Here is an 18849-nt window from a genome sequence, read left to right on the forward strand (position 1 = left end):
GTAATGGTGTACATACATACTCCACCTTGGGAGAATACTGCCCCTGGTATTAGGATTACCATCACTGTCACTCCAGAAATCTGTGTAGCACTAGGATAGCATTAGCCAACAGATACAGGTTCAATACTTGTCACTGGGTACTTACTTTCTGGCAGCTCTCGATGAATTCATCTATGGTAACTACTCCATCTTTGTTTTTGTCCATTTTCTGTTCAGAAAGAATAAGAACGTATGTTTATCCTCCTGAAATCCTGTGTAAAACTAGTCCTTTTTACTATTCATTTCAGTTACATGTCAGCCGAGGAACAACCATGCCAAAATGCTGTAAAGACGTAGTAAGTGATATACTAGAAAAAAGAAGCTTATTGTTGAAAAAGCAAGGTGTAATGAGTAGATCTGAGAAACTGGGGATGGAACCACAGAGAAGAAAAAGGATTACAAAATTGGCAGGATATACAAAACTTACAATAATGAAAATCTTTCCATACCTGCTAACAGAGCAGTCTTTTTGGCTCCCTGTGTTACCCGACCCACCTGGAAAAATGTTTCCACATGTTGTCTAGGCGCATCCTCCTTGAGAACAGGATAGGTGCATTTCCCCATCATATCGTATATTGCTTTCATGATATCAAGCATTTCCTGAAGAGAAAAAAATATATTTGTGTAATGTAAGGTGCGTTGTAGACACTGCTTTGACTCAGAACACATACATTATTTTTAGGATTTAGATTTTAGAATAAAATGTTGAGATTATGCCTGTTATTTTATGACTGGACAGCTTCAAGAAGGAGCTACTGTGTTCCTAGAAATTCTAGCATGTTAGTTCAGCTTTTGTAGATAAACTTGTTAAATATGCAGACGTATGATTTTGATTGATTTTAAATTATTTAGAATATGTGCAAGTTCATGGATTGTAGGAAGAATCTCCTGAGGTCTTCCGAATAAAACTAAACAGGAAAAGAAGTTCTGCAACAGCAAGTGAATGGTCAAAGCACATCAGCTTCTTACAACTGAGTTTTCCCTAGAGAAAACAGAATGACCCATGCACACGCCTGCACATATGCAAAGACTCCTCCTTTTATATCAAAAGCTTTGGATTTTGCTAATAGAGTGGCTTGTGAAAACTATAAGTATAATTATTTTAAAAAGTCATCTGCCAGTATGCTGAGAAATTATTCTAAAGATCTATAATAATCACAAAGTGTTTTTCTGCAAGTGTAAAATTATAAGTGTAATATATATATATATATATATACTTTTACATAAAGACCCAATTTTGAAAAAATATATTTTTATGAAGGCACTCATTTGGTCCCACTGTAATTTAAGTATGTGTCTAAATCCTTGCAGAGTGAAAGATGTAGGAATCTTTTTATATAAATTCTGTTTCAAGTAAAAATTTTTAGAAGTAGATTTATAAAATGGGTAACAATTGTGGCCAACTTAATTCTTTTTTGTCCAAATATCCTACTGAACTACTTTTTTCTGGTGACTGTATGCGCCAATACATAGGCGTAAGCTGAAGCCAAACGTTTCTGTACCTGGAGAATTCTCACCTTTTAAAATTTCTGTGATGATTTTCCCCTTTCAATTTTTATATATACCTTTAAAATGAGAAAATGACTATTTTTTAGCATGTCCAGTTTCATAATATGTTATATGTTTATTTGTTAACATGTCTAATTTGAGAATGAAGCCATTCTTCTTTACATATGCAACCTTTAGTTTAAGTGATTAGTGTAAAAAGTAGACCTTACCTCTTTAGTTATATATCCATCCTTATTTATATCATACAAATTGAAAGCCCAGTTCAGTTTCTCCTGTACTGTCCCTCGGAGTAAAATTGAGAGACCCATAACAAAATCCTAAATAGACAAAAGGTCTTGGTCAGTTTGGAATTGAGCAGTTTTTCACAAACACTCAGAAATCTAGAATAACGCATTCGTTGGAAGCACGGGAGTCTGGAAAGATGTGTGGTTTCTTTCTTTTGCTTCATAGTAAGTGTTAAGGATTGCTGGTTATTTAAATAATTAACAATCTAGGCACTGTATGCTACACTCATAAGAAGTAAATTGAGTAATTTTCTATAAAATAAGCCATAACTTTCTGTTAGTGGATTTATCCTCTGTAATGCCTCACATAAGCAGTTGCTGTTGAACTTAATACTAGGGAAAAGCAATCCCCATGGTTTAATGGTCAAAAAAAAAATCTAAGTGGGAGTTAGATTAATTTAAGCACAGGAGACCAATTTTGGGAGAACTATCTACTAAGGAACATTAAATTCTTGTTAAATCTATATCTTGTTGGAAGTGGAATATGTGGTTCCCAGACCTCTTCAATCAATCTGCTGCAGTCAACATTTGAAACTTCGTGTATGCTATAGTACACCTCAATACTTAAACCTTTTATTGGAAATATGATAGGGAATAATATTTATTATGTGTCCATGTGCCACCTTAATGGTTTTGTGACCCACCAGTGCTCTATTGCTGTAAAGCTATTCCACAAAAATACATCAGAAGACTTTTGAGATTATTTATATATAATATTTGGTTATAGATTTTTGTTTCATAACTCTTTCGTAACTCTTTTGACAGCACAAGCCTCATTTACATTTAGTGAGCATCTTCCAGATTGGAGAAAATACCAACTGGGATGTGTCATCACCTGGCTTCAGTATTTCTTATCATGTTAACTTTTTTTTTAAACAATGGCATTTTTTTCAAACAATGGCCTTTTTTTTCCTGTCTCCTCCACCTTTTCCTATTTGATAAGCTTGTAAACCCATAAATCTGTGAAATCGTCACCATAATATGTTGAGCAGAATATGGCAAGATCTTATATTTAAATGTGCATTTCTACGTCATTGTCAAAGAAATACAGGAAGTCTTAGAGTAACGTTAAAGTAGAGAGTATAAAAGCTGAAAAATTTCTTATCAGCACCGGCAAAGTTTATGCATTTCCTTAAAACAGGAACAATGGAAAAGACTGTACTGAGGGTAGACATAAATTACAAAGGTTTGATGTACCACGCAGTCAGATAAGTATATCCTATAAAGTGAAGCATACACAGATATCATGGCCTCAGGTGGTCTAGTAGGCACAGACAGCTCTTCTGACAGCTTCAGTCTTTTTAACAATTCAAGTGGTATGTTCTGGGTTTTCTTAGTCTGTCACAAATTTCTGTATTATTGGTATATGTGCCCTTTGGGGTAAATGGATACATGAATCTTGAAAGAGTTTTGCTCAACTTGTCTTGTCTACATCTCCATGACTAATTGAGGGTCACAGGGTTGAATCTCCAAACAGCTCTTTAACAGTGTACTATTAAGTATTAAAATGTTGCAGGAAATCCAGAACAGATTTGATCACATTACAGCATTAGCAATTAACCTTTTTAATTCAATACCATTTCTTTACATCTTTTCTCCACTGTTTTACATTCTTGATATAGCTTTTCCTGAAGTCCTTTTCAAGGGTCTCCAATAACTTTATTTTCCTAGAGTATTATATTTCAGAACTCGGAATTTATTTTTAATTTGGCACCAGCAGCATTTTTGCATTTATCCTATCTAAACCATATCTATTTTCCTTTTCCTGATTATTTATCTTTCTTCCTTTCTTTGATGCACTACTCATATGTTAGCTGGCTTCCTGGCATCATTTATATCCCCATTTGCAAGGCTGCCCTTCTATTATTGATGTTAAAAACCATGCATCAAAAAAACTTGACTTTATGCTGTTTTGAATAGGACTGAATGTCCTTATAAAAGCTGAGACAACGCAAAACCTTCTCGATGTGTGCTCTAAACATTGCAAAAGTGGGTCATCTCCTTCCATGTTGCATCAACGTGTTTGAAAATCATGCATAGTTCAGTTCGGGTGCATTTGTCTGAGTGTTGTGCAGGAGTCCATCTCAGGAACAATAGAAAGGACTTATCATAGGAGGAAGCTGTGATGACTTGAATAAGGACCAGTTAGGATGGGACATCTTTTCTACATACTTACTTTCATGCAATTCAAGAATATAGCAATAAAATCACATAGAAATGGAAAATATGATTCAATGGACATAGGCTAAATCCACAGGGTATTTTGGTCCAGCTCCTCAAAGAGAAAAAGGCTCTAAATGGTGGAAGGCAATGTGTGTGTCAGGAGCATTATAGCTCTGCTAGCTGTTTAAGCTAGTAATCCAGTGCAGAATGCCATAGTAAAGCAAGAGTACTTAGGGTAGCAGCTAAGCTCAGAGAGCATCTCTACTTTTAGAGCCTACTTATTTTTGAAGCAAGATTCACAGTACTTCTTGGACACTTACATCCCCTAAGGATGTCAACACTGTCCACTGAGAGGGACAGTCCTGCTCAGCCATGCACCTAAGGAGAGGGGCATCTGATCTGGGGTCACAAAGGAGCCTAAAACTCCGGAGGAGGTCTGGACCTAGACACAACTCTAGGTCAGGTTTCTCTTCAGTCTGTGACAGCAGAGTTAGAAGCTCCAAAGTCTGTGCTTTGGTACTTGCCTTTACTGCTTTCCACAGCTTCTTATTTCCAACTTTCTAGCTTCCTGCTGAGCGTGCTAATATCTGTGAAGACCTCTATTAAATGCCAAACTCTCCTGTGCCTAACTTTGATTCTGCAAGAAAGGGGGATGTCTCACTGAAGGGCAGCAAAATGGAGCATCACTGCACCTGTATTGGAGATTCCGTCTGCTCAGTATCACAGCCTGCCCACATTTCAGTTCTGCACTAGAGCTGTATAGAGCGTCTGGTTGTGATCTGGGATTAACTCGTATTTGTTTTTCTTCCAGCAGTGATTAATTATCTCTTAGCAATGTTGTTGAAGACAATCAGAAGATTGCTTTATCCCTCAGTAAATCTTTGGGGAGAACTAGCTCATTAATAAATTAATTAACAAGCTTAATATGTGCTGTCTCAAATCCATAGGAAAGCTTAAAATTATTCCACCTGATCATGTGTTCCTTTATGTCTTGTTCAAGTCCAGAAGAAATAGATAGGTAGGCACCTAAATCCATTTTTGGATTTATACCTTAGGATTTTGGAAAGGAATCAAGTGATGAATGTTAATCACAGAAGTGGTGGAGCTCTGGTGCACGTAAAACAAAGGTCACCAAGGAGGAACTGCTGTTAAGAGGGAATATATTGCTTTGTAGCTGCTTTACACCAGCTGGTATTAAAATGCTTATGAGATCACCACTGTCTGAGAAAAATTAGCTCATTTCCTACATGACATGAACAAGGCTTTCTGTATTGAACACAGAGAATCACACTTGGATACATTCATTAAACTGCTACCCTCATATTACTGCCTTGGAGACAATGACTGTTTATCCCTGTTATTATTAGTGAAATACCAAAGTTGTGTTTGATCTTAAGACATAAAACAAGACATAACAAGGTAGGTTAATTCTGGACTCTCCTATGGAACTCAGTTAACATGCTTGTTAATTAATTAATTACTGCAAAATTCTCAGGTAACAATTGAGGAATAAAGCAATCAATCAGAAAATCACCAACTTTGTTAAGAATTATTAATAATTTTTTTGAGAAACAAGTAGAGATTTGTTTTTCATTAAAAATGACAAAAAGCTTTAAATATCTCCGTTGCATTTGGGCACAGCTTTGTACTTTAAGGCACTGAGAACTGGTGGGATTACTGAGTGACTTTCCTCTCATCAAGATCACGTTTTGAATAGCCTTAATATTCACCTACAACAAACTAAGGACACTGATTTGGATATTTGCATGTGGGTGCAATGTGCTTTACCTTTGACTGTATGTTTGAAGTTAATAAGCCTCAATTTTCCTGATTCTGTAAATAGCCTTGAGGCCCAGATCTTCATTTTAGTTCAGTTACAATATTCATGCAGTAAGTGGAAACCTTGCTTTCACATCTGTCTCTGTCTGATGGAAAAAAAACCTTCTGTTCACTAATATGCCAAAAGAGCCCTTCAATACCTGGGTCACTAGGTTTTCTGAAACTCTGTTTGTCCCTCATGTTAAAGCAAAACTAGTTGGCATAACTAAAGAAATAAGTTAGTCTCGAAATTAATAAATCATGGGATAAGGAGAGATAGGTTCAAGCAGCTAGTTTGTTTCCATGAGTTTGTTTCCATGCTGTGTAAAATACTTCCATTGGAGAGCCTGACTCTTATCAGTATACAGATCTAGGTATGACAAAACTCTAAGGACACAGCAATCTCATCCAGTGAAGGTGTGTGTTTAAGTTGTGCTTCATTGTTGATGGTTGAAAATTTGAGGAAAAAAGAGCAAATTCTCTCTTTTGTCTTCCCCACAACTCCAGCTACCACTACTTCATTAGAAAAAGGAGAGTGCAACACTCAAAAATATAATTCTTACCTACATTCTTTAGTACCATTTCATATTTTCATATCCTTTTTATGTAGAAGAGAGCCAAAAAGTGTTTTTCATCATAAATCTTTATATTAAATTGTATTTACTCCTACACTTTGATGTAGAAAGTAAACTGGGATGAATGATTATTTATTCTCCGAATTTTTAAATCACCCCCTTTTTCTCCATCTTTTGTGTTGTTTTTTTGCTAGTGGAAATTAGAAAGCTAGAGTATGGGCTGGTATAGAAAGAATATGGCATTGTTGTATCTAGGATAAAAAACAACAGGAAAGAAATTACGTGATTGTATTTTTCACATTTCACAATATCTATTTTCACATTTCGCAGCTACTTTCACATGATTAGAAGAAAAACCTAAACATTTTTAACATAAGGAGGATGCTTTTAGAATGACTGTCATACAGTTTGTAGGTATGATGCTGCTACATGGTACAAGGACACAGAAGTAAGAGTCTTTTGACAGCAGTAGAATTATGCTGTATTCACAATTAGTGCAAATAATATCAAAGTGTGGATTGCTCTAAGTCAATATTGAACGAAAGTAAGCTGGAAATGTCTGGTTTGGCAATGAAAAAAACACTGCTTATTTTATTTTCCTGATTTATTTATTCCAAAGCCTTTTTTGTACACAGACCTGCACTTTCAGATATTCAAATCCCTTAAAAAGGGCTTCATATCTACTGCATTTCTTAAGGCTTTCTGTCTGAGATACAAATGTCAACAAATTGTCCAGGAAAGATACAAAAGCTTATTTTGTTCTCATTATTCTTAGTGGTAACAGCAGAAATACTTCTCAAATACTGATGCTAAAAATAGTGGTAACAGCAGAAATACTTCTCAAATACTGATGCTAAAAATTTTTTTTTCTCATTGCCTCTGCTGTTGCTGATTTGACCAGAAGGATTCCTTGTAGAATTAGCCTATGTACAGAAGATGTGAATAAAAACTCCATTCCTGCTTCTAGTTTCACATGGAGCCCATTGGTTTCAGCTGCCTGGAAAAAGGTAGATGGAGTTCACAGTTTTTTAAATAAATGCAAATAACCTCCCTCAAAATGATCTGGTTATAGGCCCAGTTGCGGTATAGATTTCTTATCATGGTGCACTTGCTTGCCGAGGCTTCTCCTTCCATATTACATCAATAAGAAAGCAATGAAAATGCTTTCAAAAAAAAATTCTGTCAGACCTCACAACATCATTCACTCAAGTAATTAATAAAAACATGGATAGGACATTTAAACAAATTTGAAGCGGACGTATTTATCACAATCCAATCTCAAGTTGTAAAGATATCATTCGTCCATTATAAACAAAGCAAAACATGACAAAGCAAACATATCCTTTTGCAAATGAACTGAGATTTTTTTTTAATTCTATAGCTTTAAATAATACCTCCTTTGCAGTATTTTGTACACCCTGTTTTAATCTAAATTATTGCATTGAGTTGCCCTTTTTACCATGTTATTGCATTGATGATATTGGCCTTAGCAGGGAAAGGCAGAATTTTGAAAACAGATTGGGCAGTTAAATGGAGGAAGGATGAATTTCAAACTCTTATGCTTTTAAATACCTTTGTTTTAAAGCTTTTTTTTGTAGACCCTTCTCCTGGAAACTAATAGAGTGTGTGAGCAATCCTATTTTGGCTGAGTCATCCTCATAACATTCATTGTAGCTCAGAGTCCTTCTCACCTTGCAGAGGCAGGGAGGAAGATAAGGATTATTTTATGAAACGTGCGTATAAATTGGGTTACCTTTTAAATGAACAGATTTATAAAGATATTATGTAGCAGCACAGTCTGAGTTACCATTTTTGGATATACAATTGTAAAATAATAGCAATGACTTTTGTTAATACATTGGAAAAACTTGAAACTTGAGTCACATAAACTAAATTTTTCATAATGTGAGCCATATAATAAAAGCCACCAAACTGAACTTAATTACAAGGAATGGTAAAATATTCAATTGCAGAGAAAGAAGTAATAGCATCACTTACCTCAAAACTTACAGATCCATTGTGATCAGTGTCAAATGCATTAAACAGAAAATGTGCATAAGTTGTGGAATCTACAATTTAAAACAGGAAAAATAATTCATAGTAAGCACATCTTATTTAATTTAATTTCATTCCATGAAAAAAATTGATACCAAGATTTGATAGCAAGGCTAAATTTTCACTTCAGTTTAAACTTCTTTTTTAGCAGGGGAGAAGGGTTAAATTATAAATGCAAGTATGTGGGTAGCTACACTGTTAGGAACAGAAAATCTAAAATTCTAGTCTAGAATATCTTTATTCATTTTCATTCCCATTTCTACTAATCACTGATGTCTGAATGAATAGCGAAGACGTCATGTTATTGTACTCTGAAACAACCTGTGTTAATGGGAACACTACTTTATCAGTTAAATGACCATGACAAGGGTTCTATCTCATATGTTAAAGAAGAAAAATGCGTTCATTTGTTCACTTTAAATGCGGGAAGCAGACACCACCATCTGTGCATCTGGCGTATCATTTTTCCTCTGAAGACAGGCCTGTTACCCAGGTTGAAGATGATCTTGTCAGAAAGCTGCTGCTGCGCTCTGGTCCTATGCTCACCCACAGGCGAGATAAAATCTTGTCCAGAGAAGCAGATTCTTAAAGCTGGTTTGCTGCTTAGTTCCCATGAACATCATATGAGAGCTAAGTGCTTGAAAACCTTGGAAAAACTGGCTGTGACTAATTGAAGTGGTCAATAAGACTCTGAAAGATTATTTTAAACAAGTGATCCCTTCACTAAATATTTGTATGCTTTTCAAACCTACTGACTAGTGCATATCGACTCATTTTAGAAACACAAGACAGCATGAATATAAATCTGTCAAGCCTCTAAGTTTTTGTAAAACTCCATCTTTTCATTTCCACTGAATGCTTTATGAGAGGCACAACCTGCTCCAGGAGTAATATATTGCAAAGAGACAACTTCTCCAGACTGCCCTGTTGATGTAAGGTACAAGCTGCTGGGGTTATGGGAAGTCAGCTTTCTTCAGTGTCTTTTCCCTCCCTCAAAACCATGCAAATTAATGTAGGCTGAGGTATTATTTACTTTTAATACTCATTGCTTTGCTCTTTCTATTTCATATATTTACATTAATTTTAGGTTAATTAACATTAACCTCACAAACTTTTAGTAAAGTGAGAAGTGATATGAAATCTGTGTTCCCCTTGCAGGGCAAACCTCCCGCTATCATAGAAGAGCGTCATCGGTGCTGAGATGTCTTTTTCTGATTTCTTGGCACTAATCCATTTTATCTTTCATATTCATCTTGAAAACCTTTATTTGTCACAGCCCAAAATATTGTTTTGACTTAAACTGAGTGATACTCTTGGGTCACTCACCTGAAATGCCACCTTGACCCCAAGGAACCAAATATACCAAAACTCAAACTTTGTACTTCACAGATTCAGACCTGGTAATAGTAAGTAAAGTCTCTGGTCTTAATTCAAGATGTTAATTTCATATGATGTGAAATAATTGTAACATGAAAAAACTCTGCAACCTTTAAACCTTATGTCTGTTAATGCATTTTCAGAGAATTAAAAAAAACCCCAAACTACTGAGACATTCATTCATTCATCTATGTATCCAGTCATCAGTGTAATTGCTTAAGCATGGCCTAGCAGCCAAATTCCCACTTTAACTGAAAAATGTAAATTTGTTGACTTCAGTTTATATTTAGGATTTTAATAGTCACATTTTCTATAATCTACTGAGACTTCTGTTGTGTGACACAATATACTATGCAAACCATCTTCAGGGAAAAAACGTATTATAGAGGTATAATTACTGTAAACTGAATTTTAAATAGCTTCCCATTCTCTTGGCATTCATTTCTTAAAAACATGTGAAATATTCCTAATTATTTTCCGTAGATTTACAGAAAACACAAAGGTTAACACAAAGGTTTTTTATTGTTTCTTGCCCATACATGATACAATATACTACTCTTTTTGTATGATGATATATAAAAAAAAAAAAATCAGTAGTTGAAGAATCTTTTCTTTCTACTAAGCCCTTCTGAAAAAAAAAAAAAATCAGAAGTCTTTTTCAAGGTGGTTTGTTCAGGCAATTCTGGTCTGAAATTTTGCCTTCAAAAACACTGCAGGATGGGGTACACTAGTCTTTTCATTAGAGCTAGTTAATGTGATTTCCCCCCTGCCCCCACCTCCCTAAATTTTGAACATTAATCATGTTAGACAAAAGCTTAACTTTTTAAATAAAATGTTTTCTTTTCAGGGATTTGATATCATAACTAGTAGGCTAAATTGATATTTTGACAGGTTGAGACAGGAACAGATATTAAATCAGAATTCCTTTGACATACACCATTAAAGCATTTTAAACATCAGAGACAAAAAATGGTAGTCATTATACATCTGAGACTACACCTTATCAAACCATGAACATAATCTGTTCTGTTCATAACTGAGGAGGAGTGTAATAATTATTCAGTGTCTGGTTTCTTATCCATGACCTGCCTGGCTGAAGAACAAATCCCAAGTTATATTTCAGGTGATCCATTACATAAACGCAGGAGGCCTATTCATTCACCTGTATTTCTAAAAGGAAGTTACCGGAGTGCCTTTCTGGCATGAAAAGCTTTTTACAAAGCTACTTGTACCTTTTGAAATACATTGATTTTACTGCAGTTCTCTGTCATCTCCCTTGTTACTCTTATTGTGTCTCCCTTATCCTCTTTCTACTTATTCCTCTTGTCCCTTATCCTGGATAGTCCTGAAAGTCGCTTGGTGAAGTGACTTATAGAATCATAGAATGCTTTGGGATGGAAGGGACCTTTAAAGGTCATCTAGTCCATCCCCCCTGCAACTGGCAAGGACATCTTCAATTAGATCAGGTTGCTCAGAGCCCCATCCAGCCTGGCCTTGAATGTTTCCAAGGATGGGGCATCTACCACCTCTCTGGGCAACCTGTTCCAGTGTTTCACCACCCTCATTGTAAAAAATTTCTTCCTTATATCTAGTCTGAATCTACCCTCTTTTAGTTTAAAACCATTACCCCTTGTCCTATCGCTATTGGCCCTGCTAAAAAGTCTAGTCTGTCCCCATCTTTCTTATAAGCCCCCTTTAAGTATTGAAAGGCTGCAATAAGGTCTCCCCGCAGCCTTCTCTTCTCCAGGCTGAACAGCCCCAGCTCTTTCAGCCTTTCCTCATAGCAGAGGTGTTCCATCCCTCTGGTCATTTTTGTGGCCTTGCTGGATGACATTGGAAAACGACTTTTTGGTGATTGCTTGGTCACCCTGAAACTTAAAATCTTACACAACATCATTCTGTTTGCTCAGATATGAATTGTTATAATGACACATCATGCTGTATCTGGTTTTGCAATACATAGACACTTGGGGCACAGATCTACACATATGACATATTTTAATTTGGGGACAAATTTCAAACATTTTTTTTCCCTCATTAATATTCAGACATACATAAAAACAATATTTTAAACACAACTGAAATTTAAAGGCCTCAGCTGCACACAATTTTTTGGCATTACATTCAAAGATTTAAGTATCCAGTCTAGCTGCTTAACTAGACATGATGATTTCACCCTGTGGTTAGCATGCTAATGTGAGGAACAAAGATAGACTTTGGCTCCCATACCTCTTAGAAAATGGCAAAAGTCAACACAGGCACCTACAAAACAGCACAAAACCTACACAAAACAGTTCAAGTCTCAGTGGGCCCACAGAAATTAAAGGATTACTGATGTGAGCTGTTACTCTTCCAGGGAGATTCAGCCCTTCTGCTGTTTTCGCTGAATATTTTTCCTGAAATATTTTTTTGAAAGCATATTTTTTTTGAAAGCATATTTTTTTTTCAGGAAAGCGTAGCTCCCTTTTTGCAGATAGAGTAATGACATTGTTGAAATTGCAGTGACTAGTGTAACTATGTGACCCTGTAATGCAGTATTGCCATTGCTACTAGGAAGCCACAAGTTTTATAGGGAGCTTGCCCCAGGACAGAGGCTCGTCAACTTGCAGCTTTGTTTCCTGTGGTTTAGCTGTGACAGCAGTCTCTCAAATTGATCAGTTTTCTAAGGCTGATTGGTTTTACTTTTGTGGTGCAGCTATAGCTTTATACAAGTAGCAGAAACAAGCAGTTATTCTATGTAGAAATAGATATTTATGACTCTAACATAATGATGCAGTGGAGAGAACAACTTTTTGCCTTGAACACTAGCAGAGGCCTTGAGCAGCAGAGAGACGGGATGCAGCACAGAGGAGAGCAGGTGTGGGATGAGAGGGGACAGGGCACAGGCTGGCACTGGAGACCCCACAGCTATAAACAACTCACCCGTGGTCAGTTTAAGAAATGCCAGTGTGGAGCTGGACAAAAATGGGTTTAGGGGTAGCGAAGAGAACAAAGAAATAGTATCTAACACATGTAAAAGGTACCACCTATAATAAATTTGGATGTAACGTGGAACTGCAAACCAATGGAGAAAAAGAAAGGTGTAAAAATGTGTTAGCAAACATGTAGAAGTGACCCCAGGAGAATCATAAAGTGAGGAAGAAGAAAGCACCAACATGAACATCCTAGTCCTCCCGAGGAAGGAATCCAGATGGCCACAGTCCATTGCAGTCCCCACCTCTTTCCCCAGATGATGCCACTGCCCTAAAGGCCCAGAGGAGCAGCAGAAGGGTGAGAATTAATACCAGGAAAAGGCGTAGAAACTAAGAATTGAGTATATATCAATTTGAACTACATTAATATTCTTTCCTTTCTGTAACAATTAGGTCTGGACTAATACAGATTAGGCTTTTAAGATTACATTTATTCTAACAATACATTTTAGCTTTACTTGTATAAAAGGTGTGCTTTCACTTTGCCCATAAACAGTTTTGAGTGTAACAATAGGAAATATCATAAATTTTTTACTGTTATTTTAAGTGTAGTAAAGGTGTAGTAAATCACATGCAGAGCATTATTTTCACTAGCCAGGGTAACTAAAAAATGTAATACCTGAAACTGTAATTGTTAGCCTGGTTTAAAAGCTTAGATACAGAAATAATCAGTAGGCAGGTCAACTCTTTTAGCCTTTTGTTCTTCCCTATTGAGTGTGCCTACTTGTTAAGGATTTCAGTGATGGTAATCCACGATAAATGCTGCTCTTCATCTTCTAGGTCTTTATTCAAAATAAAACTAATTGGGAGACGTTTTGTTCCTACCAATTAAGTGTGTTTTTTTTTAAATACAAGTGAAAAGAAAGAGCTATGAACAGTCCCAGGGAAACATGCAAATCTCAAGAGCAGACGAAGAGGCAGGATTGAAGAGCTATAGGAGAATATGAAGAGGGAGGATTGCATGGTAAAAGCAAGAGGAAGAAAAGAGAGGAAAACAACTCAAATTAAAAGAAAATCAAAGGTTCAAGGCAAAAAACTGTTATACATTTTTGTGTTACCTTCATTGCACTAAAAGATAATGAAGATAAAGAAATTAATGAAACCCCTGGAAATCAATTAGTTGAAATTAAGGTTAGCAAAAAAAGCCCTCATTTAAGTAGAGAAACCCCATAGAAGTCAAGGGGAGTCTGCCATCAATATTGGAGGGTATCTGTAGTGCCTCCTACAGTTTTCATTCCTACTGTGAAAGGTTTTGTGGGATAAAAGAATAGGGAAGACTGTGTAGAAAGTTAAAACAGAAATAACCTACTCAGAGACACCTGGTTTTCAAAGGTACCCAAACACAGGTAGTAACTTCATAATGGAAGACTGACTTCTTACAGATATCATTTCATTTCATTCAGAAATATATACTTTAAAATGTATCCAGCCATCAAGGAAGTATCTCATGAGTTCAGACAGAGCTTGAGACAACAGTCTTGTTAATTTGAACAACAGGCTCTTTTGTCAGACTTAGGAATTAACGAACATAACTCTCTGTACACTGTAGTACTAATTACATCTGCCAAGTACTCACCTCCCTGTGGAAAGAACTGAGAGTAAATCTCTTTGAAGGTTTCTTCATTGACAACACCACTGGGGCATTCCTGAAAAAAGTGAAAGACAAGAAATGAATAGCATCCAAACTGGTTGAGTCAAATCACGTGTTCATGAGACTGTACAGAACATGTATGTGACTCTGAGAGCTTAACATGTTGCAAGAGTCTGATTTTGCACTTTCAACCAAATATTAATGTGCTAAATGTGTGTCACTTTGAAGGATCCTCCTAAAGAGTTCCCATGGGACAAAAATTTCTTCTGTGCCATATATCTCAGCTTCAGTCTTGAGACCTGAGTGACAGACATGAGCAGCAACTGCTCTGCTGCAGTGTGTCGAGCTATCGGTGTCGCTGTGGGCCATGGGTGGTTGCTCCTGCAGCCACAAGCAGCACTCACATGGTATGAAAACCAAGCAGGAATGTAAACTGCATTTGCAGTTAGGTATTATTGATACAACATGCAGTTGTATTCTACCTGAAGAGTTATATTCAATGAATTCAAAAGAGCCTGTCACAAAAGATCTTAATTAAACCTTGCATATCCTTCTGCTTCTTTACATCTTGTTCATAAACTGAAATATGTGAGAAAGATTAGCAGAAAGTGTCAGAGCAGAGTGATTACAGAGAAAATGAAAGGACGTGAAGAAGAAAAAAGAGGATTAGAGTGGTGACTTTACAAAAATTACTTATGTAAAGAAGAAGGAAAAGCAGAAGGAGTATTGTGGTTTTTGCTAAGTCCTGCATAAAAATCAAAGACCAGACAGCTGATTTCTAGTCCTGAATTTGCCAGACTGAACAGAGGACTTCAGGCAATGCACATAATTCCTTTTTGCCTTAATTCCTTCTTTAACACAGAGAGTGAAAAAAGCCTGGCAAGCTCTTTAAGAGGAAAGTATTTCTAGAAACAAAGGTAAGTAAGAAAAGACAAACTAAGTGTCAATGTTCATGTATTTATTTTTTTCCATTGCTACGCATTTGGACTGATGGCTCAAACTTACGTGCTCCTAGTCCTAAACTGGGGAAAGGAAATAGCTTTAAATGAAGACAAAGAAGAGTATAACATATTTTACCAGTGTAATAACACCTTTTCTTATGAAAGCAAGTGATATTTCTATTAGATCAAGTAAGGAACACTGAGGTATTCATAGTTCTGACAGCTTATGCTAAGAAACAAATAGTATAATCTTACTAATTGATAGATGAATACATCACCTGAAAAACATGTCAGATCTGTAGATCTGGGATTATTTTGATTTCTGTCACTTATCCCTAGCCAAAATCAGCTCTTCACATAGCAAACACATAGTAAGTAACAACTCTATTTGATCAGAACAGAGAGGCAAAGATCGGTCACGGAGACAGAAGTATAAAATTATTTGTTCCTGGTCACGAAGGCTGTCACTGATGGAGGCAGAATTAGAGAACAGGTCTCGGTAAGACCAGATATATACTGACTGCTGGGTCACACTGCCTTTCAAACCAAAGCCTTTGGGGAATGGGTGGAACAGTGGAATGCATCTAGCATCTCTACCCTTTGTCAGGCAAGGAGCAATCTGTTAATTGAGGCAGCACCTCCCTGCCTGTCATGTATTTGGGTGCGAGGGCATTCTGAAATATCTTTTATCTGCTTTACTAGCTTCCCCAAAAGACTGTAGTCAGATGGTCTAGTGTCTTTGTGGTCCCTAACAGGTTTACTACACTGCTTGTCTTTTTATGTGAAGCCTTTTGAAGTTGTATAAATGCATGCAAAAGAGCAGTACTTTTACTTGTATTTGAAGTACAATAAAGAAAACATCAGTGTTCAGATACTCACTGATATAACAATATAATTATTCAATGTAGAAAATGTAACAAAGGTATTTCATAAGTTCCTCTTCCAAGCATACATTGGTATGCATACTCTACATCATTCCCAGACCTGCTCAAGGAAGAATAATGCAACCTTCTCCCTGAGATGGGTGGGAGTGTGAAAGGACAATGCAGTATTTTAGATAAAGAAGCTGTGGGGTCTTTCTGTTCTGCATGCAATTTCTTTTCAGACAGAAAGCTAGGCACATTTTAAGTGAACTAAAAAGAAAACCTGTATATTGAATTTGTACAACTCAGATTTTGCATTTTTTTTTTTATTTTTCTGAGAAGCTTAATAAATAATGAGTGACAAAAGGTGCATTTAGGGTCATCTAACTCTATGGCTTATTAACATGTAAAGCAATTTTTCTACCTTCTCCTCAGATGAGAAAGACATTCGAAATATGCTCATTTTGCAAAGAGTGCTCTCCCCCTTTTTACAGGAAATGCCAGCAACTCCAACTGCGTCAGTCCTTAGTCTGAAGCTGTGAAAAATAAGACTCCCATTTCCTGACTGCATTTAAATGTTATGATGTTAGAGGAGAACTAAAAGTACTCTGGAAAAAATTGTCTGATTTATTCTTTGTTAGTTCAAAATAAGTTAGCAGCCTGTTTTAAAAAAATACATGATCTACATACCTCATTTAAAGGTGATACTTTTTTCTGTCACTTAATGAACTCCAGTTTCACCATACTGTTTGAAAGAAACGTTACTTGAAAAGGCAACCTACTTTCACAGAATTGCATATTAGTAGAGCCAGGAATGACCTCTTGAGTTTATCTAGGTTGACCCTATATATTTTCCTCTGCTCTTTACCATAGCATTGACAGTAACACCTTACCTTTTCCATCCTTGGAGATCTGAGTAATGGTGTCTTAAGGACATTCATTAAAAATCTGTGATGCTGGCCACTTGCTGTTATCAGAAATATTTAGCTGAAACTTTTCTTTCTTTAGCTTGGATCTTTCCTCCGAGACTATACCTGACTGTGAACACTTCTGTTCTTAAATAATTTTAATCTAAATATATATGTAGCCAACATCATTTACCTCCAAGACTGCTCTTTTCTTGACTCATAAATCTGGCTTTATTGTGTTTATCAGATTTCTCCAGTTCAGTGAAAGAAATTTAATATTGTAATTGTTAAGTATGCCCCGTGGCTTTATGTCAAGTTGTTGCTGACTTCTTCCATTGTATCAACTGTAATTAAAAAAAATCTTTCTAACTTTTCATTAAACTCTTATAGAAGAAAGGAAAATAATTAAATAGTTTGAAGGAAAAATGTGAGGCTTACTTAAACCATTTCCTATATTCTTTTTTCCTCCAGCTGTATAAAATCTGTTTTGTTACAGAAAATTTTTATTTGACAGTCTTTGAAAATTGCATTAATGATGTATTATATTTTCCTTCTGGAGAATAAAAAGGAGGAAAAATTCATCTTGAACTGTTTTTCCCTGAGTCCAGTCCTTTCTCCTTTAAAGAGAAAATAAGATAAACCAAAAGAAAGAAGAGACAGAGAATAAGAAATATCATTCTGCCTTTTGATGACCTCTCTTGCCTGCGATTTTACTGCTGTGAAATTACACCTCCAGCAAATGGTCTTATGAACCACTCCAAAACCTGTAAATTATTTACAAGCTTCATGCTGTCTTAGCTGTCTTTTTTCCAGTATTTCTAAGAATACGGCAATAGGTGGATTCTTCTTTACTACCTAATCAACACCCTTTTTACACAAGAGGCAAACCCAAAGAGACACAAAAAAGAGAAATAGTGAAATGTAGGAAGGAGAATGAAGGAGAAATAAACTCAAAGCTCAGACTTTTGTCTGTATAACAAACAATTTTGTGTGATGGATTAAACTGTATTAGGACCTTTGGCAATTTTAAATATATTTTAATTATGGGCTTTTGCATGACAGGTTCTCCATCCCATGCTTTATCTGCTGTCAGTGTTTGTTCTGGTTCATTTCAGATATGTGTTCATGTCCATTGACTTAATTATCTCTGACTAACAATATTTTCTCTTTTTGCAGGTACTTCTATTGTGACTGAAAATTTAAATTTTCCATAAACAAAACTTAATGGAAGAACATGTACATAATTTTGAAATAACATGCATATACTTTAAAGCTAATTCTACCAGCAATCCCACAACTTAAACCCACAGTGGCTTTTCATAGCCCGGTCCAGTTCTTAATTTTTCATTTGAGTATTATAGGGCTTTGATCAAAACAGCATGAGAATTTAACAAATGGCCTTGATTTAATAAGATAGTCTAGGCCAAATTAATAACAAAATCTGGGCCAACAGACACCTCATGAAGCTCAACAAGGATTGCAATGTTCTGCGTCTGGGAAGAAAATGTCCCTTGCCCCAGTAAGTTGTGAAGTGACTGGCTGAACGGCAGCGCTGCTGAAAAGGACGTGAGATTACAGTAGATGTCAAGTTGAGTATGAGCCAACAAACAATTCTGACTGCAAATAAGATAAATCACCTACTGAGCCAGGGCCAACAGTCTGAGGGAGTTATTCTCTCTCTCTACTCAGGACAGTAAGGAGCACAGTCTTGGGGCCCTCCCAGGGATGTGAAGAAACTGAAGAGGGTTCAGCAG

General features: G+C 36.2%; 1 protein-coding gene across 9 annotated transcripts in view; it reads right to left on the minus strand.

The window, feature by feature from the left end:
- Positions 1 to 18849, minus strand: part of KCNIP4 (potassium voltage-gated channel interacting protein 4) — a 466803-nt gene that overhangs the window by 6032 nt on the left and 441922 nt on the right. For all 9 annotated transcript variants that reach the window (XM_087737010.1, XM_087737004.1, XM_087737006.1 and 6 more), the window contains 5 exons: positions 14369 to 14438; positions 8387 to 8457; positions 1758 to 1865; positions 535 to 639; positions 146 to 208 (listed from right to left, as the gene is read on the minus strand). In XM_087737010.1, the coding sequence (XP_087593136.1) occupies positions 146 to 208; positions 535 to 639; positions 1758 to 1865; positions 8387 to 8457; positions 14369 to 14438 (417 nt within the window). The remainder of the gene's footprint in view (positions 1 to 145; positions 209 to 534; positions 640 to 1757; positions 1866 to 8386; positions 8458 to 14368; positions 14439 to 18849) is intronic.

The sequence above is a fragment of the Nipponia nippon genome, unplaced genomic scaffold, assembly GCF_047370975.1.
Source record: "Nipponia nippon isolate SJK-2023a ecotype South Korea unplaced genomic scaffold, ASM4737097v1 scaffold_6, whole genome shotgun sequence".
Lineage (NCBI taxonomy): Eukaryota > Metazoa > Chordata > Aves > Pelecaniformes > Threskiornithidae > Nipponia > Nipponia nippon.